Below are 21,729 nucleotides of genomic sequence, written 5' to 3' on the forward strand. Positions count from 1 at the left end.
CTGTTAAAATATAACTATTTCATAGAAGATAAAGGATTCATTCTATTCCTTGACTTCTACAATGCATTTGACATGTTAGAACATCAATTTCTATTTAAAGTTTTACGTATGTATGGATTTGGCCCAAAGTTCTGTAACATAATAGAATCCTTCTTTAATGACACAACTAGCTCAGTAGCACTCCCTCAGGGTACGTCTCCCTGTTTTATCATCAATAGAGGGGTCAAACAAGGATGTAACATTTCCCCATTCTTATTCATTTTAGCAGCAGAAATGTTAGCAGTTAATATAAAAAATTCTGATGTTGCCAAACTAAATATCTTTGATGAGCAGATAGTGATAAGCCAACTGGCCAACGACACTACCATCTTTGTAAAAAAATTATAACAAATCCCTAAAGTGTTTCACGTTAATCGGGTACATTACATAAAAAAATCTGAAACAGTCAGAGATTACAAAGATGGTGGTTTAAAGGCTATTGATTTTGAATGCTTAAATGCTATGTTAAAATTAAAATGGCTAAAGTCTTTCCTGCTGAACAAAAACTGTATGTGATATTATCTCCCCAGAGGTTTGTTAAAAAAAAAAAGGGTGGCATAGAGTTTGTCCTTAAATGTGATTTTCAGATTGTAAAATTGCCTACTACTTTTATGCTGGAATCTCACAAGTTTGATGTGGGGTGACAATTTCACCCCACATCAAACTCCCATCTGGAATAACAGATATGTGCTATGTAACCACAGATCTCTCTACTTACAGCATTGGATGGCTAAAAATATCTGGTCAGTAACCCATTTAATTACCGACCAGGGATGCTGGCTAACTTATGACAGCTTCTGCTCGAAATACAACGTAGTTTGTGCAAACTACGTTGTATTTGACAAAGTAATCAAAGCAATCCCTCTGTCATTTAAAGGGTTAGTCCAAAACATAGTAATACAATCGGTTATGTTAAATCTACCCACACTTCATTTTAATGGTCATGATTTTTTGGCTGAAGAAAATTCAAACTTCAAAAAACTAAAAACAATTTCTATTCGCTTTCATTTTTATACAATTTAAGTTATCTTGCTATGCTGCTATTCTCTTAAAGAGATCAACGCACACACCAACTCACAAGTATAAACTTAGGCCACTTACATAGGCTACGGTGAAAGCTCTGCGTGGAACCTCCGCAGAACCGTAAATCACGCTTTAGTTATGCTGCTATAGTTTTAGACTGCCGGGGGACTTCCTTTGACACACAGAGGTCCTCTCTCCTCTTTCTTTCCATCTGTGTGCATTCATGTCCCAGTAATGCTTGTTACTAACTTAGCTCCAGGGAGTTTATTCCTCGGAGTCCCTGTTTTCTCGCCTCGCAGATTTCCTTGGATTGGGGTAGCACCTAAATCGTGTTTGCAGCTGCTGCTATGGACCTGCTCGAAGCCCTGCAGCTGTACTACTATTATTTCTAGTCATAGTTATATTATCTTTATTGTTACTATAATTGCCACTGTTCATCGTACCAACTGCTATAATTATTATGAATCATATTTCTCTATATCTGGAGGGGGGGATTGTTGGGTCTTTGTAAATCATAGAGTGTGGTCTAGACATTCTCTGTAAAGTGTCCTGAGATAACTTCTGTTATAATGTGACACTATAAATAAAATTTAATTGAATCATCTTTAAAAGTGAGGACAAGGGTGGTTCCTCTGCCATTCTCACCCCTACCCATACACTTTACTGCTATAACATTGCCGACCTTCAGAGATTGTTCAGATACTTCCAAAGACACATTGTACATGACTCCTTTAGACCGACTAACACAACTTCACTAATCTTGTCTAGTTCATTTGTTAATTTAAGGTGACTGACAGCAGAAAATCCAGCACCTACCTTAAGTTGATTAGAACTTTAAACCCATCAACATTGTTTCGTTCTGGTCTCATTGCTTTGGCCTGCAGGTTGTCCATATCACTTCAAAAGAAAATTGTATCCTTGTTCCTTTCTTTTGGGTCAATTCCTGCTCACTGTACTCCACTCTTTCCCACCCTTATCCCATTCCTCTCCCCTGGGCATGGGCTGACTCTGATTTTGATTATCTCACGAACAACAAAGGGCACTGTCAGGTTTCTTCCTTTACGGGAGACTCACCACACACTGGTCTTGGCCTACCTGAGGCCGCAGGCAAGATCTTCTCTGTACCCTCTACAGTTTGCCTACCAGCCTCTTCTGGGAGTGGACAATGCTGTCATCTATCTGCTGCAGCGAGCTCATTTGCACCTGGATGGTGGCGGCACTGTGAGAATCACGTTTTTTGATTTCTCCAGTGCATTCAACACCATCCAGCCACTGCTACTAGGTGAAAAGCTGTGGTTGATGGGTGTCAGTGCGTCCACAGTATCCTGGATCATTGACTACCTGACAGGCAGACCACAGTTTGTCCATCTGGACAGTGTTCTGTCTGATGTGATGGTGAGTGGTACAGGGGCTCCACAGTGGACTGTGCTATATCCTTTTTAGTTCACCTTATACACCACAGACTTCCAGTACAACTCAGAGTCATGTCACTTAGGGACCATTCGGTATTTATCGTTGTTGAGGGGAGGGTCACCCAACATTTCAAAGTGCCTTGTTTGGTGCATATTTTTTCATGTAGCTCTCAGTCTCGGCCCTCCTTCGCTACCAGATGGGTCTGACCCATGAGGGGGGCAGGGGGGAGCACGGTCCCGGAAACGGGTAATTGCATTGTTTAAAGAAATGAGTGGAATAATTACATCTGGCATGACCACATATTTTATAAATATCTTAAATAACACACAACAACTAAATGGTGGTAGGTAATACATCAGATTTCATATACTGCTTTAGTAAAAAAAATATAACCTGGCTGATGATGGGAGCAGCAGGACGCAAAAAACGAAAATTAGTGTTGCGCTAGTCTGGACATCTTGCCGTGCCAACCTTGCAATAAAGGTTTCCTAAATGCCATGTATATAAATGTGATGTCAGCTTACTTGCGGGTTTTATGTAGATTTGGACTTTATACGTTTATTCCACTTTGTTTAAACAGCGAAGTGGAGAGGCCTCGTTCACCTGTTTGGAGCTGGCTGGTGAATGTGACGCTCGTATAGGCCTTACTGGATACACCGTGACCCTTTTTGTGGATCAACTGATCGCTGTGGATTACTTTTTTTTCCGTGTCATTGGATTATGGCAAAATACGGGTCTTTTTTCTCAACGTGTCTTAACGTTTTATGGTGTGACTGCGCTTCGTTTCTGCGTTTGGAGAGGCATCTCAACAGACTGTAGGTCCAACACTGATTGTTCACTGTTACATTTTAGTTGAATTTAAGTGTCGGGGCATTCCGCCACCGTCTGTCTATTGCGTTCCAAGACAGCCGTGCCGTGATTGGATTTCATAAGGGCGAATTGTTAAATTGTTACAATGTAATTTAAAATTTGCTTTCAAAATAAACATATATGTTTTGGAATATAATGTTCAGCTTCGGCAGCTTTACCTATGTGCTAAAATATACAATGACTGCGGAAGCCTAGTGACGAGTCCATAACAACCAGTGTTTCCACAACAATGTTAGTGAGTAAATCTACTGAAATGGCCACCACACCATAACAAAGGAGTGTGATGTGTAAGATGAGAAAGCAGAGGTTAACTCATTCCAAATAAATAGTCCCCAACATTATGCACATGCATATTTTTACAAAGTAAGTGCTGTAGTATTGTTTGGAGACACTGTAAAATCATGATGGTACTGAATATTCTTGCCCAATAATATTCCCCAAAAATTATGCAAAATACTTTTTATCAAAGATAAATGTTGTAGTACAACCAGCAGGAGTCCAGTTATGTGTGAGGTAAGTTTGGAGACACTACTCTATGTAATTATTAAACAAAATATTTATTGCCAAAAACTTTACCCAAAATTATGCATATGCTTATTTTTCAAAAGTAAGTGTTGTAGTCTAACCAGCAGCAGTCAGTTATGTGTGAGGTAAGTTTGGAGACACTACCCTGTCATTATTTAACTATTAAATATTTTGTTGGATCTCTCTTCGGTGTTGCACTTTGTAGACAGTCCCTAAGCACTCATCTCACAGCTCATAGAGACCAATGTTATTATTATAAATTAAATTTGCTGCCGCTAGTGTGTGTCTAGATTTCTAGGCTAGTTTTGAGCTGTTATAGTTGAGAAATTTAAACTTCTAAAAGTCACTGACATATGATATTATTAACATATGCTACATTAATACAAATAACCTCTCCGAAGTCTCACATCCTCATCTGGCAGGTATTTTCAGTGCTGTCGATTTTCATTTTGACGGTTGATCCAGCTGGAACAAGGAAAACAAGTGGGGGACTTTCTGAGACGGTGTTGGCTGTGTATGCGGGTTGATGGGCTCAGCGTTTAGGGAAAGTTTGCAGTGTTTTGTTTTGTTTTGTACAAACAACAACATTTCATAGGGATTGTCACTCTAAATGGAGAGAGTATTTTGCGGGACTATCGGCCGACGGCCTGTATAGGTCCGGTATACGATACAATTGCACGTATTCTCTATCTTGGCAGCCCAGTCTCATGGCAGTTCGTGAAATGGTCACGTTATTGAATCTATTTTGTGTACTGAACACGTTAATGACGTTATTTTTGTGTGGTGAGCATGAATTTTAAAGTATGTGTTTCAATGGGAAGCATATTTCGTGATCACAGAACGATTACATTAGCATACAGTAGTATTGATAAGGCGAAAATCTGCGCATGGCGGTTGGTCGGGGTGGTGGATAGGTCAAACAACACAGGACTTTCACCCCGGAGACCGGGGATCGCACCCCGCGTGTTGCAGTTCCTGTCCGCATTACTCTCTTCCTAACCACAACCGTCCCGTTGTTGTCGGCGTCTCCTTCGTGTGATGGTTCCTTTCCCCGTTCTTCTTTTCCTAACCGCAACCGTCCCGTTGTGGCCAGCGTGTGGCGTTTCATTGTCCTATTGTTGCGTGCCACAGAGACCGCAGATCGTGGTCCTGCGTCCGGTGATCGCGTCCCGCGTGTGGCGGTCCATCCCATTGTTGTTGCCGGTCCGTCCCGTTGTTGTCGCCGGCGTGTGGCGTTTAATTTCCCCGTTGTTGCGTCCCCCAGAGCAGCCCAGTGTCATGGCACTTCGTGAAATGGTCACGTTCGAAAATCGTGATCTGTACAAGAAATAAACGAGAAAATCGTGACCTGTACATGAATCAATAAATCAAAATAACGTGACAATTTCACGAACTGGCGTGAGACCGGGTTGATCATGGCAGGCAATCAGGAAGATAGTTTTAGTATGGATGAGTTGGATCAAGAAGATGGGAACTGGCAGGTAAGGAGGATAAATAAAGCAAAGCGGATTAGAGGAGTGAAAGAGAGTGAGGAGAAATGGAATGTTGTTATGAGGTTTGAAGAACCAGGAGTGAAGAGTTTGGATCCATTAAAATTGACGAAAATAATTAAGAATCAGGTTGGCGAGGTTAAATATCCTAGGATTCTAAATGATGGCAATTTATTGATTGGATGTAACTCTTAAGAGCAGATTGGAAGAGCTTGGGAAAACAGTGGTGGTAAAGGTGGTGAAAGTGGGTGAAAGGTGTGATGCTGTTCAGAGTGCAAAGCGTTTAACCGGGGGTTGAGAAAAAATAAACCAAGTTAGTTTTGGTTTAGTTCAGCACAAAAGAGTTGCCTACAGAGCTATACTTTGGATATATGAGATACAGGGTAAGCCAATAAGATGTTACAAGTGTCAGAAGTTTGGTCATGTAGTTAAGTTGTGCAAAGGGACTAAAAGGTGTGCTAAATGTGGTGGGAAACATGACTATGGGGAATGTGGAGAGGGGGTAAGACCTAAATGCTGTAATTGTGGAGGGGGACACAGTGCAACCTATTGGGGGTGTGAAGTAATGAGAAGGGAGACTGAGATTCAGAGTGTGAAAAGGAAGGATGGAGTTCCTTTTGCAGAAGCAGTTAAAAGAGTGGAGCAAACAAAGAGGGTTAATGAAGGAAATGTTAGACAGGAAATAGCAACAGGGAATGCATGGACACAGCAACAAGAACATGTAAGAGAGAAGGAGAAAAAGGAGTGGGGAGAAAAGAGGGACTTGATTATCTTTATTGCAGGGGTAATTAATGCAACAGCTGAGGTTAAATCTAAAACTGAAAGGATTCAAATCATTGCAAAGGCAGCAATTCAGCATTTGGGCATGCTAGACTTAAAATGGGAAGAAATAAGGGACTGTCTTGCTGTATACTCCAGTCAGGAAGTAGGTAAAGGATGATCTTATTTATTATGATCATTTTCCAATGGAATGCAAATGGTCAAGATTTTAAAAAGTTTATAGATAGTAGGAGTGTAAAACCTGATGTAATGTGTATTCAGGAAACATGGTTAAAACCTAGATTTGATTTTGTTTTATCTAATTATATTGTCATCAGATGAGACAGAGAGCAAGGAAGTGGTGGGGTTTGTGCTACCTTTGTAAGGAAGGGTGTACCCTATAGGATGTTGGGTACAGGGAAGGAACAAGAATATGTGGTAGTGGAAGTATAGGCAGATAAAAAGAAAATAGTAATAATAAATTATTATAACCCTTGTAAACAGTTAGAATTAAATAAACTAGAGGAAATAGAAGGCCAGGATAGAGATAATGTTATATGGTGTGGAGATTGTAATTCCCACAATACACTGTGGGGAGGGGATAAAACAGACAACAATGGACAGGTGATTGAGGAGGTAATGAATGATAGGAACTTAGTTTGTTTGAATGATGGTAGAAGGACTAGGATTGATATTAGAACTGGTAAAGAGTCAGTATTAGACCTCACAATTTTGTCTAGTAGAATGGCTCCAAAGTGTGAGTGGGAAGGGCATGGAGAAAGCACTATTGGAAGTGATCACTACCCAATTATATGTAAACTGAACATTGATGTAAGGTTGAGCACAGAAGATAGTCATGGAAGGTGGATTTTCAAAATGGCAGACTGGAAGAGATTAATGGAAACAAGTGATTTGTATATTAGTTCAGTCCAAGAAACAAATGGTGTTGAAATAAATGAAATTGAGTTGCGACAGAGTATTTGTATGGCTGCAATGGCTGCAATACCAAAAAGTTCAGTAAAACTAGTAAGAAAAGCAGTTCCATGGTGGAGTGCTGAATGTGAAGAGGTAGTTAGGGAAAGGAACAGAGCGGTTAGAAGATTAAAAATAACTCATAACTTTCAACATTTGATTGAATATAAGCAAGCACAGGCAGTATTGAGAATGAGTATAAGGCAAAGGAAAAGAACATACTGGAGGGATTATTGTAGCTCAATTGGAAGTACTATTAATATAAATGATCTATGGGGAATGATCAAGAAAATGGAAGGTAATAGAAGAGAGTGGAATTATCCAATCCTTTCAGATTGAGAACAGTTGGCTATATCAAACCTAGACAAAGCAGAAATGGTGGTGAACACACTGAGTAAGGTACATAGTTCCAGTAAGCTATCAGAAGAAGAAAGAAGGGGTAGGGAAGAAACAAGGAGTCTATATGCTGAGGTTATTCAAAAGAAAGACAAATTAGAGGATATATATAATGTTCCTTTCACACTGAGAGAGTTAAGAAATGCATTGGATAAGCGTAAGAATCCAGCTCCTGGTAAAGATGAAATTTATTATAGTATGATAAGACATTTAAATGATAAGGGAATTCAGAAGGTTTTAAATGTATTTAAATGTATTTATATGTCTGGGAGGAAGGAAAGATTCCTGCAGGATGGAAGGAGGCAGTTATTGTTCCAATAAGAAAACCGGAAAAAGATGCTAGTAATCCAGCAAATAGAAAATAGAAATAGCAAAATAGGCCAATAGCTCTAACTTCTCACTTAGGTAAGTTAATGGAAAGGTTGGTGAATGGAAGGCTAATGCACTTTTTTGAAGAAAGGGGGTTGATGGCTAGCTATCGGAGTGGCTTTAGAAAGGGGAGAAGTACTATTGATTCAATCATATGTATTGAGGATGAAATAAGAAAAGCACAGATAAAGAAAGAGACTGTTGTGGCAGTATTCTTAGACGTGGAAAAAGCATATTATATGCTATGGGTAGAGGGTCTTTTAATCAAAATGGATATGCTAGGAATTGGGGGAAATATGTTTAACTGGGTAATGGACCTTTTAAATAATAGAAGTATTCAGGTGAAAATAGGGACAGAAACACCTAGAAGGTGTTTGGTAGAAAATGAGACACCACAAGGTAGTGTCATTAGTCCATTGCTGTTCAACATAATGATTAATGATGTTTTTTCTAATGTTCAGCCAGGAATTGGAAAGGCACTATTTCCAGACGATGGTAGCCTATGGAAAAGGGGGAAAAATGTGAAGTATACCCTGAAGAAGGTGCAGGAAGCTTTAACCCTAGTGGAGGATTGGGGAAGGAAATGGGGGTTTAGATTCTCTATTGAGAAGACTAAGGCTATGTTATTTACTAGTAAGAAAATAGATTAAAGTATAAAACTGGAGTTGTATGGTAGGAATTTGGAAAGGGTTAAAAGTTTCTTGGTGTGTTTTTTGACACAAGACTTACATGTAAGGAACATGTTTCAAAAGTAGTAGACAAATGTAAAAGGGTAATGAATTCAGGAGCTGTGCGATCTTCTCCAGTGTGTTCCTTGCAGGTAGAAACAGGAGAAATGCCACCCTGTTTGCGAAGACAGCAACTTCAGGCTAACTATTGGGTCAACTTGATGGGTCAACGGTGTGATCACCCAGTTAAAATAACAATTCAGGCAAGCTGGGAGAGAGAGGTGGCAAGACTTCCAAGTTTTGGATGGACAGGGGAGACATTGGCACAGGAAATGTCTATACATGACAAGAACTTTTGTCCAGGAGTACTGTGGCCATCAGGTCCTTAATGGCAATTGGAGGTCCCAAAGGCTGATTTAGAGATACTTGGGATTAAGTCAGAAAATCCTGAATCAGATTTGGTGTATGAATTCCAGTGTCATATAATAGAAAGATATCAGGAACACATATTCATTTTTACTGATGGTTCAATGGATCAAGAAACAGGTGCTACAGGAGCAGCTTTTGTTGTTCAGAGGTGGAATGCCCAAGCTTGTAAGAGAACCTCAAATTTCCTAAGTGTGTTCACAGTGGAGTTATATACAATCCTGCTGGCAGTGCAATGGACTGAGCAGAATCAGAACCATAAAGTGTTGATATGTAGTGACTCTGTGTCAGCTATCAATAGTATTGGGAAAGTATTTTAGAAGTAGGGTCAAATGGGAGGGGAAAACGTTTTTTCAAATTTTTAATAGACACTGGGCTGTATAACAGGATATCGTGCACTAAGGTGCTAGTTCCATAGATGGCAGCAGTGCAACTTTTTGGATGCCGGCTGCCGTAAAACCCCGAAGAAGAAGAAGGCACGTATTTTCACCGGAAATTGAGGAATCATCATGCCGGAAGCGAGGTTTTTTTTGCAGGATGTTACGATATGGTAGGGGAAGACTCATGAATATTCATTAGGGAACTCATCCCTGATTGGCTAACCTTGACATTCTTACCCTAACCATAACCAATCCCACTCCTCTTGCCTAAACATAACCAATCCCACCAGAGCAGGCAACGAGTACTAGCCATTCAGAGGGAGAGTAGGGCGGGTTCTTCCCCTACCATCCTGCAAAAAATAATTTCGCATCCCGGAAAGGGAAATGTCAACAAAATGAGGTGGTGTTTTTGAACATTTGGCAAAACACAACACTGACCTGCTTAGGAGGACTACAACAAGAGGGTGTTGTTTTTTTTATTATCTTGAAACAGTAAGTTGGTGACCGTGGGGAGAACCGCTGACTAATGTTATGTAATTTCTCAACTGAGCTGAACCGACCATGCAGAAACGTTAGGTCCTAAAGCAGATGTTCCGTCGTTTATGTTTTGACAATGGCAAGCGGGTGAGTAAGTCGATAACTTTGAAAATGGCTAACGTTAGATGCCGAATAAAAAAGCGGATAACGTAAGTAACGCTGTCAAGTGCGAGAGTCTATTTCAGGAGAAGCTAAAGCTAGCTAGCTAACGTTATTCTAACAAGGGCTAGAGCGGATGGACAGTTCTTGTTTGCTAGCTCAAGAATATGACGGACGTTGAGGTGTCAAAACCAGTAACCAGATGGAAAATCTTAAAATATCATAACGTTACCAGAGGCTTAAACATTATCGAATTTTGAGGAAGAATATAGTACGCGACTGTCATAATCACGAGAACAAATAACGTTAGGCGTAAATGTGTCCACCTGGGTGTCATGTTTACTTTACTGCCGATTCGAGCTAAAGCAGTGCCTGAATTGGACCCTAAAAAAGAGAGCAGGACCGAGATCTTCCGAGTGGCACTGGCATCTCAGCGGTATGGTGTGTGGCAGGTGTCAGAACAGTGGCCCGCTGTGGAAAGTTTGTTGCAAGCCTGCGGCAGGTGCAAGCGAGGGGCACTCGTTCGACACACGTAGAGAAGCTGCCGAGCTAAGCGGCACCACAAATCCGGATCATTTTTTAACTTTCGTTAACATTGCGAGATAGGGCAAGGCTTTAGGGGAGGTCTGCGCTCTTCTAGTGCCCTTTAAGTTTTACCATGCGGCCTTTGCCTCTGTTTGCTTGTTATATTTTCCTGTTACAGTTTGTGGAACAGTGAACAATAAATATATCCAGTGACACAGTCAAAATATAGCTGAACGAGGCTAATACGAGTATGTTTACATATAATTCTTGTTACTGCAGTTTTAAACATCTGAGTAAGCCAAGCAGCTCCCCTCACTAACTGAATCATGCTCTCCTTGACCTTTCAAGGTGCTTCTGAGAGGTATGAATGACTTTGCAGTTCTCAACACGGGGCGGAAGATGCCCCTCCTTGGACTAGGGACATGGAAGAGTGAGCCAGGAAAGGTAGAGACTACACTTACATCCTCAACTTGATTGAAAAATAGGCTTTTTAATATGATTTCTCTCTAACAGCTAAATGTCATAAAACAGCTGTTGTCTGTCTTTGACAATTGAGTTTCACTTCCCCTCATCTTAATCTTAAATTATCACTGGACTTTGCAGCTTCTGTGAGTTTTGCAAAGTACGTTAGCCTCTAATAACTTATTTTCGTTTTGAGGCCCGCTACTTTTATGTTTTAGCCTCACTGCTTATTAACCTCTGTTCCATTAGCATCTGGCAGCAGTTTTAAGTGAAAAATATCTTGATAAACCCCCTGTACACTACCTGCTTAGCACCAAACAGCAGACAAAGTTAGCAGCTAGCAGGTGAACATAAGGAAACATTAAGCAGGTACAGAGCCAGATATTTCCTTAGGAATTGGTGGAGATAACACAGAGCTAAAGGAGAGTAAACATTACTTATATTTTCAGACGAACAGACACATGACTTTGAATAAATACTAATGTTGCTGGACATGTAAATAGGCAACTGTTTACTAAAGTTTTGCAATAATCAACTTTATAAAGTTATGTCAATGTTGGACATACTGCTTTTCCCAGTTGGCTAAAAATAAGTCAATGCTGCTGTAAATACATTGACAGAGATTTATGTAATGTATGTCTACATTTGCTAACCAACAGTTGTACTATTTTTCCCACTGTCACAGGTGAAACAAGCAGTTATTTGGGCATTGGAGGCTGGCTTTCGCCATATTGACTGTGCAGCCATCTATGGCAATGAGGTTGAAATTGGAGAAGCACTGCATGAGACATTTGGCCCTGGCAAGGTAAAACGGCTTCACCAAATTGCAGTAAAAGCTCAAAGTATATCAAACAATATCCGACATGTTGTCTGTTCACCAGGCCCTGAGAAGAGAGGACGTGTTCATCACATCCAAGCTGTGGAATACCCAACATCACCAAGACGCTGTGGAGCCAGCTCTCCTGAAGACCCTGAAGGACCTGAAGCTGGAGTACCTGGACCTCTACCTCATCCACTGGCCCTACGCCTTCCAGTAAGCTCAACCTCCACCAAGGTCTCATAATGAGATGATTAACTCGTTATCCTGAGAAAACCACCTTTTCTTGACATAACGAGCTAATTAACTTGCTAAATTGTTATCCCAAGACAACAAAATGGGTTACTGTTATTGTGGACAGTTTTTGAAAAATATTTCTGACAGGAATTTGAGTATTTTTTTAAGGAAATAAATGAAAAGCAAAACTACAATTTTACTTGTTTTCCACTTCAGTCTGTCCTTGGTTGCATTTCATCTTTCTTTTAAATTGTGCTCTCATTTTGTATCTCCTAGACAAGGAGATGTTCCTTTCCCCAAAAAGAAGGACGGTACCTTGCTGTATGATGACATTGACTACAAGCTGACATGGGCTGCCATGGAGAAGCTTGTGGAGAAGGGCCTTGTCAGATCCATCGGCTTGTCCAACTTCAACAGTAGGCAGATAGATGACATCCTGTCAATTGCCAGCATTAAACCCACTGTCCTACAGGTATATGGTGCTTGTGATGAGGAGAAAGGTTAAGTGTGAACACCTCTGGGCACGTCACAAGTTTGGTGTTCCGAAAGCTACAGATAACACAAGTTTGTGTTTTTATTGGGCAGGTAGAGAGTCACCCTTACTTGGCTCAAGTAGAGCTGCTGGCCCACTGTCGGGACCGGGGCCTGGTGATGACAGCCTATAGCCCCCTGGGCTCTCCTGACCGGGCCTGGAAACATCCAGATGAACCAGTTCTGCTTCAGGAGCCTGTGATTGCTACACTAGCAGAGAAATATAAAAAGTCCCCTGCTCAGATTATCCTGAGGTGATTTTACTCTTCACTTAAAGGAACACGCCGACTTATTGGGACTTTAGCTTATTCACCGTAACCCCCAGAGTTAGATAAGTCCATACATAACCTGCATGCTAGCTCGTTCTGAATGGCAAAACACTGCTACAACACACACTAGTTCACCATAATCTACAAAAGAACTACTTGCATGTCCCTGTTCTGCAGGTATTCCACACAAAGTTGGAAGTGTGCCCTCGTTTAGAGAAGTCTCCCGGCTAATCCTGCCTTGTTGTAGAAACAAACGGCTAGCTAGAGGATGTGATCTTACCTAGCTACTGCACGTGTGCGACTGCCAAAAAAGATGTTACAGCAGTGAGAGGTCTCACTCTGTAGCTAAAACAGACCTGAACACAGGGTGAAAATAGGAGCTGCAGCAATGTGCAGTACAACAAAAATATGGTGTTTTTTGAAAATTAAACCATGTATACCTACCTGTCATGTCAGTCTTATCACAACCCTTCAAATAGTTCTTATATGAAATGCAGTGAGCAGTTTTAATACATATATTAAAGTAAACATAAGTGGTGCTGTGGATCAGAAATAAAAAGTCAAGCAACAGTTCAACTTTCAATAATAATTTTTTTGGCCACTTGTAGACAATAAGCTGTAAACACAACAGTGACATACAGTACAAGATTATTAGCATATACAGTAAAGCTGATGTGGCCATCTTGTTAGCATTTTTTGCATGTTGTAGCCAACTAAAATAAATCATGTGTACTTTACTACTAGTCATTTTCCAAATTGTTCTGTGCAAGTGCACATGGCTTTCAGTTGTCTACACATGGTGTACTTGATTTGTAGTAAAAGGTCTAAAATATGCACTGGTATGGTCTAGAAACTCTTCAGTGATTGTACATTTCAACACAAGTTTGTTGTATTTGCAGGTGGCAGACACAAAGAGGAGTGGTAACAATCCCCAAGAGTGTGACAGAGTCCCGTATCAAAGAGAACATTCAGGTGGAGTAAAACTTCAGTCATTGCAATTCATTTCCAAATCATATTTTTTTGAGATCGTCTTCTTAAAGCAGGGGTAGGCAGAATGCAAAATAAACTCCAGAATTTGAAGTAAAGTGAGACCACCTTCTGCAGCTCTCCCTCTCCCATCTCTGTCCAGCCCCTTCGATCAGACAAGCTTGGGCATATGTACCGGCTTCCTACAGTATCCTGTTTGAGTACTAGTCATTCATTTCATCCCAATGATGTTATATAGCAGCAGTTCTATAAGAATTATAATCCTGTTTTCGTTTTAAAGCCCTTTGAGATGACATACTATGATTCAAGGCTCCAGCTAGCTACATAAACATGAACTTGAATTAGCTGCAGCCGTGACAATTTTAGCTACGGTTAGCAGAACTTTCGCCGAAGGGACTGGGATGTGCATCTGCTGGGATAGATTTTCTAAAGCCTGAAAACAGTGCCAAGTAGGCGAAGCAGTCTCGTTTTCTCTCTGACCACTTGAACTACAATATGCGTTCCCCCCGCGACTGACGCTTGCACACACACACAAACACACACACAGACACACACACAGACACACACAAACAACACACACGGTGGATGCAGGAAAAAAAGGAGATGAGACGACACGATGACCTAAATTGAGGACAGCTGTCTCCCGCAACTTCATTGCAACAAACATACAAAAGACATTGCAACTTTTATCGCAATTTTGTACAAAAGCTCCCGCACAATCAGGCATTTTGGGCCGCAACAATTTCAAAAAAAGGCCGCGAAATCCTGGAGGGACTGATATGTATTATACTTGGTGGTGGTTCAACTAGTTTACCATAGCAAAGTATGTTGTGTGGGTTGTGAGGTGTTGATTGTCATTTTCTTTGTTGTTAGGTGTTTGACTTTATCCTTGAAGCAGAGGAAATTAAAAGTATTACAGCCCTGCACAAAGGCTGGCGGTACATTGTACCAATGATCCAAGTAAGTGGGCTCTTTGTATTTGTCATGGTTTGTATTGATAATGTTATATTTAATCTTTGCAGTCTACTGGAAAACTTTACATCCAATCTAGCTCAATTATAAGAGATAATATAGCGGAGCCTGTGCTCTTATAGGTGCTGACACACCAACCCGATTATCGGCTGTCGGACAGTCTGGCGAGGTCAGTGACTCGAGTCTATTCGGTGTGTTCCGTGCCGTCGTCCGTCGGAGAAGCTGTTGGCCTTCATTTTGGCCGACCCGACATGCTCAGTCGGAGACAGGGCAGTCGGGACTCACCCGGAAATGGCAAGCGGATGAGCCTCTCAAAATCTGACAAATCTTTTAAACTGACCTTTGTTGATCTGAAATGAAGACAGATTCAGCAACTGTATGGCCTATTTCTCGCTTAAAATGTTTTCAGAAACACGTTTCGGTGAACTATTTTAGTACAATATGAGATCGTATTCTGAACAAGCCGCCATGACAGTCTGGTTGTGAATTTCCGGAGAAAAAAAGACCCACGTCACGGCTGCCGGTTTTCATTTTCTGGGAAACAATACAGAGAAGCGCCACCTGCTGCTATGGAGACGTATTACGTTTCGTGCACGCGCAGAGCGTACACTGAAGTCGGCATCGCCTCAGTGTGTTTTGAGGCATTTTTTTTGGACCTCGGGGACCCTACTGATCAGTCCAACTGCCTTTTCTGCCGACGGTCGGCCATCTGGTTGGTGTGTAACAGCTCTAAAAGAGCAAGTCCTGGTTCTCATTGCCCTGATAGGTCTAAGAATGAATAGGTGGTAATTTTCTCTTTCTAAAGTTTTTTTATCCTGATAAAAAGGGTTAAAGGTTCAAATTCAAAAGCCCTGGATATTGGCATTGGTTTAAAAAAATATCAGTATCAGCCCTCAAAGTCTGCATTTTTTTCAATCCCCTTCCCATGCAGTTTGGTGAAAAGCAAAAGCAGAAAGTGTGTAATGGAAAAGCGACGGACTTTGAAAAACTGGCAAAATTTAAAAGGTGAACATGAACACATTACTGAAGAGCAGAGAGAAATTTATTAACTTTGGTTTGGATGTTGCAGGTGGAAGGAGAACGTGTTCCCAGAGATGCAGGGCATCCTCACTACCCTTTTAATGACCCCTACTGATGACTCACACTCCAAACTGAATTTGTGCCTTCAACATCCCCAACACCACCCTCCACATCACTAATAAATATTTGTCTTTAGATTATGTCAAATACTGCTCCTATCAATAGAACAATTCAAGTTATTGTCTGTGATGAAGACTGGAAAATCAGGTATGACTGTATACATACTACGTACATATTTTTTAAATAAACATTTTGTTACTTCACTTGCAGGTGTCTTTATTTAAACAGTTGATATTTATAAATGAACGCTTGTTGAACAATGGGTATTGTATGGTATACAACTATAAATCTGGAGTTAAATACATTGTTTAATACTGTAATGCAGATGGTGAGGTTTATTTCCAAGATGTTTAATTGTGTCAATCTAAAACTAAAATGTGGATGCTTGGAAACTGGACAATATACGTAGTACTTGAATTTGTTTAGTAGTAGTAGTGTGACAACTAAGAAAACGCGTCTTTTTTTTCTCCAGGGGCCTCATTTATAAAACTGTGCGTCAAATCTATTCTGAAAGATTTTGTGTGCCAAAAAGTCAGAATTTTCATATGCAAAAACAAAATTCTGATTTATAACCTTCCAGCGCACTCTTCTCGTTATAAATATGGACGTGCGTTAGCTTATGCGGTCGTGCACGAGCCTCCCGCTCCTCCCAAGATCGTCCCATATTTGTGCTAATAAGGTCCGTGTTAATGAGGGTTATCAATGAATATAGCAGCCTTGTAAAGAAACCCTTGATGACCAATCATGAAACGGAAAAATGGAGAAAAAACATGATTCAGTGATTGTGAGATCGATGTGCTCCTTAACCCTTGTGTGGTGTTCATATTTTTGTTACACAGCCTTAATACTTAACAGATTTAGCTCAATTACCAATGATATTTACATCATTTATGGTTCATATTTGCCATTTACCCCTGTGAGATGACATTTACGATCATATGATCATTTTCGTTTTTTGTGAGAAAACCATAAAATTCAATTATAAAAAAGGGAAAAAAATAGAAACAAGATTTTTGATCATTAGGGACCGTTCGGTATTTATGGCATGGACCACCGGAGGAAAATAGGGGAGGGTCATGTCTTTTTATTCTTTGTTGAGGGGAGGGTCACCCAAACATTTTTGTCTGGGGGGGTAACGAACAGTCCCTTATTGGTGCATTTCTTAGAACTTAATCAGAACAGGTGAAAGTGCTTGACATGTAACAATTTTGTAACTTTGTGTGGGAATAGCAGGTGCAGAAAGACAATATTCACACAATCAGACACCTACATACAGACGCACACACACACACACACACACACAGCAGGCCCAGTTAGGAGGAGGACACAGTTAAGTTTCATAGCACATACAATATTACACTCGGGTTCAGTAGACCTGAACACCTTATATGTAATAGTTATGTGTAGGGGGTTGTACCGTGTGCAGTCACTGAAAATAAGTTATTTGTTATGTTCTTCACAGAAAATGAGCCAAGGCCAATGAGTTTGAGTTAGAAGAAATAATAAATAGCATAATATTTCTTTATTTTTAGAATTTACAGTGTGCTCACATGCAGTCTTTGTGCTACGCATGCAGAGTACTTTATCCATGTGATATTTCGTGTTACCATCGGAGTTCACTAAAATGCAGTCTACAATACCCTTGGGAGCATTACGCACGATCACACGCATGGTCAAAAGGTTGCGGAAAACTGGGCACATTTTTACGCGTGGAAATTCTTTATAAAGCCCGACTTTTGCGAGGAATGTTGCGACGGCAAATTTCACCCTGCTTAACAGGTTTTATAAATAAGGCCCCAGGTGTACTTTGACATAGGACTTTTTGGAGGCTTATGAATGTTCAAGGGTTCACGGTTGTGAAAACATCAATTGTTGCTCCTTAATTCTTTCTGTTGATTTTAAGTAGGTCTACATCTTTACTTCACACAGTGTGTTAAGGAAAGCAGTTTTTTTCCAGTTGTGCTGCAAATTTGGTAGGCATAAATATTTTCTTTCTGAACATGTATGGAGTTATATTCTTATCTTTATTCAAGAGCGCATTCTTTCAATCTGAGAGCATTTCTCACTAATATTACGTTCAGATTTTGTAATCATTTCTCTCAAAACCTTGCTCTCACACTCAAATAGTCACTGCTCACGCTTGGATTTGCTCTGCTTGTGCTCAAACTTTGTGCTTGGACTCAGATATGTTGTTCTGTGGACAGATTTTCTGCTCTCAGCTTTAGCCCTTCTCCTCGCACACAGCCTGATTCTGCGCGCTTGCAAATCTTCTCTCGGATCTCTCCTGCGCGCTTGGATTTTTTTGTTTCACAATACTATCAAAATTCCACAACCAATAGAATGCCAGGTGTAGTGTTGACCAATGAAATGATCCCTGCCCCATTGAGGGTGCGTTCGTTTTATGTTAGAACGTCTGTTGCGGACGGCTCCTCTGTAACCATCAAGGGGGTAAGCCTCTCCCCGGAACGCGTAGCTCCTATGGCACCATTTTGATGCTACCAAGCCATCATCTTCCGTTAGCATTCCATTGACTGCCATTCATTTTGGCGCCACTTTGACAGCAAATAACTTTACATCTGAAGCGTTTAAAGACTCTATTTGTCCATTGTTTATTTCTAAAGAAACATGACAATGTATAAAATGCTCCATTACCTTGTATCTCAAGTAATGGCTCCGTAGTAGACGTTTTTGTAAAAATAGGCTAACGATTGTGTCATAACCACGCGACTTACTGTCGCATAGTAGAGGAATTACCGTATAGTACAGGAGAAGCTCGCAGGCAGTTTCGACTTACATTCGCTGTTTAAGTTTAATTACTAATGTTAACTAGCATTTTAGTTAGCAATAATTAGCCCGTGCCTATGTTATGTCCTTACATATACCTACGCTCTCCATCTCTGTAAGATTCAGAATGATTGAGATTTCTCTTGGCACAGCTACCAGAAGACTTCCAACTTTCAGACAGGTTGCTCACGTCACATTTACGTCTTCGAGCTCAATTGGAGGCTGTGCAGTAATGTTCAGCCATCACCGGAAAAGTACTTCCTTTACAACTTTCTATACAGATAGATATGAATGTTATTATTGTTAAAATAATGTTATAAGAATTTAGAACAATATCTGAAAAACATACAACAGTGATGTAAACACTGATACAAACAATCCAGTTTCTTTTTTTTTCTTTTCTGTTATATTACCAGTTTTTCCCATTTTTTAAAGTTGAGGTCACTTATTCTAGGTAATGCAATTATATTCCTAAACACTTTCAATGAATATCTCCTTATATCTCTTATATCTGTTAAATTTCTCCAGAATCACTTACCCAAACCAGTAAGCAATACAGAAATAAGAATAAATCTTCAATCATATTATATACTCAAGGTAGAGGTACGTATATGTAGTGTTACTTTACAAAATGTCTATTTGCCTTTTCTCTTTCATTAGTATTTTTGAAAACTGCCATTGTCCCTTGATTCTAGAAATGATTGACTGTGAGCAAGGGTTTCTATGCACTGCCATCACTGAGGTCTTGCCTGACCTTCCAGAAGTGTCGAAAGATATTCTTGAAGAGACATTACAAAACCTAGGGGTGGAGACATACGATGATTTTCAGTTTATTGAGGAAGCGGATTTGCTGTCAGCACTGAGGCCAATTCAAGCCAGAAAAGTCCTTGCTGCTTGGAAGCTGCGATGTAAGTCAAGTATTAGAATACAAGATGCAACCTTTGGCCAAAAGTAGTATAATGATCAATCTGAAATATATAAACATTCACATTGTGTTCCTATTTTTGTGTGTATGTGTTTTTGTAGGCCAGACTCCTGAAACCAGAAGCTCATCTGTCTGTGCCTCTCCAGGACCTTCCTCAACCTTGCAGTCTCTTTCACACAGAAGCTCATCCTCAACCTCTTCTAACAGCTGCCAAAGCCCTGATATAGACTGGGTGGGCACCTTTATGATCCCGTGGGAGAAGTTCCCAGAGGAATTGATGCAGTCATTGGAGAGAGGAAAACGACCAAGTCCACGAATGAGAAGGGAGATGGTCCGGATTGTGGTCCGTGAGATGTTTCAGAAGAATTCTTGCATTAGTAAAAGAAACTCTACTGATGTTGCCAAAAAGATGGTGGCAAAATATCCACAATCTCTGCAGGATGTTATAGAGGGAGATGTGATTGGGCCTGGCTATCATTCTTTAGTCAAGCAATTGCAAAATAGAATAGAGAATGTGAAGCGATGTACAACCCCAAAAATAAGAAAACGGAAGCATTGCTCTGATGAGTCTGACACCGAAGAAGTCCCTCCAGAGCAAAGAGCAACAATCCAGGACACCTATGGGTGCATTAAGTGGGATTTGAAATTCCTGCCCCGTGGAGAGACCCTCGAGAGCCAGCAGGAGACGACTGAAAAACTGAAGAGGATGTCTCAGCAAAGTGATGCAAATCCAGAGGAGGTCAAACGTCTGATGAAGTTGACTTTCTATACACAGCGTAAACAAGTCAACCAGGGAAAGAATATAAAATACCTCCTTGAAGAGTGGCCCTTTTGGTTTGATGAACTTGGCATGGCAGTCCACTTTAAGGAACTCACCGGAGTTGAGCTTAAAGAAACCTTCACACGGAATGTGGATCTAAAGGGGAAACGGCTCCTGAACTACATGAATACTGTTTGTATGAACAAGAACAAAAAGTTCCTACAGGCTGTAACAAAGTTTAAAGTGATGAGGGGAGAGCTGATTGGTTGCTCTGAAGACGTCAAAGAGATGGTGCTGCTTCTGCTGTCTTACTTTAATGAGAAGGAAGACGGGATGTTCTGCTATGTGGAGGACACTTGCCTCGCTGGGGAAGTACAGATGGACCAAGTTCACTTGACTCCAACCATTGTTGTTTGTGGTAGGTAAAAATGAATTGCTTGCTTTCATTCTTCCCTTTCTTTCAGTCTTCTTTTGAAACATTCATGTTGTACAGTGCTTTTTTGTTTAAGTTATTGTTGAATTGGGAATATATGAGTGTAGTTACCTACAGTAGAGGGCGGTCAGCACACCCAAAATTCAGAGAAGTAGACAGGAGTATCAGCACTGAAGCTAAGCAATGCAGTGTTGTGGATGGGTGCAACAACAAAATGTATTATAGCCCTGTATCATGTGTACTCTATATTTAGAAAATATTCACAGCTTTTACTTCATTGTCAGACAGCGTTTTGACGGTAAACTGAAGAGTTTAATCTTTCCAAAGCCAATTTAACCAGATATGCATGCTTCTGTTTCCTGTTAGAAATGACTGTGACAGCGAGGTAAAGTGGTGAAAATATTCAAATAGCGCAAACACTAAAACTGATTTTTATTTTATGCTTTCCCCATCCACAGCAGTACATAGCTTAACTTCTATGCTGGTACTCCTCTACGGTTTATATTTCTTTCCCCTAAGCCTGTACATTAAGTCATTTTTGTTCTGATGGCAAGCAGTCTCACTTTAGCTTGGAAATTTAAAAAAGTATATGCTTGTTTTGTGAAATGTTTAAGACAAATCTTGTTTTTGTTTTTTTTTTCTTTCTAGGACGATCCTGCTATTCTTCGAGACGGTTCATGCTGAATGTGGATCGAAACATTGTGCACAACAACATCCCCTCCATTATCAACATCCATTATTCATCAGAGCTGGCTTCAACCCTGGAGTTTCTGCAGAGGTGGGTCTTTTTGGATTGGCTTTATCCAACATTATAGCCTGAATAAAAAGAAAGTGATTTAAGTAATTGATTCATTATAATTAAACTATTTTGTTGACGCTACATTTTTTTTTCTTCTATTTCCCAAGGTGTTTTTTCTGCAT

The 21,729-nt window shown here is 40.4% G+C and overlaps 1 protein-coding gene across 2 annotated transcripts; it reads left to right on the forward strand.

Moving 5' to 3' along the window:
- Positions 1 to 9,682: 9,682 nt before the first annotated feature.
- Positions 9,683 to 16,109, forward strand: akr1a1b (aldo-keto reductase family 1, member A1b (aldehyde reductase)). Of its 2 annotated transcripts, none has more exons than XM_078259468.1 (9): positions 9,683 to 9,822; positions 10,840 to 10,935; positions 11,639 to 11,758; positions 11,835 to 11,986; positions 12,284 to 12,479; positions 12,593 to 12,792; positions 13,707 to 13,779; positions 14,668 to 14,754; positions 15,836 to 16,109. In XM_078259468.1, exons 2-9 carry the CDS (start codon positions 10,855 to 10,857, stop codon positions 15,899 to 15,901), a joined length of 975 nt encoding a protein of 324 aa, XP_078115594.1. In that variant the 5' UTR covers positions 9,683 to 9,822; positions 10,840 to 10,854; the 3' UTR covers positions 15,902 to 16,109. The 2 variants fall into 2 exon arrangements, with proteins under 2 accessions (XP_078115594.1, XP_078115593.1); XM_078259467.1 differs by lacking the exon at positions 9,683 to 9,822 and adding an exon at positions 9,845 to 9,954.
- Positions 16,110 to 21,729: the final 5,620 nt, after the last annotated feature.

The sequence above is a fragment of the Sander vitreus genome, chromosome 9 (assembly GCF_031162955.1).
Source record: "Sander vitreus isolate 19-12246 chromosome 9, sanVit1, whole genome shotgun sequence".
NCBI lineage: Eukaryota > Metazoa > Chordata > Actinopteri > Perciformes > Percidae > Sander > Sander vitreus.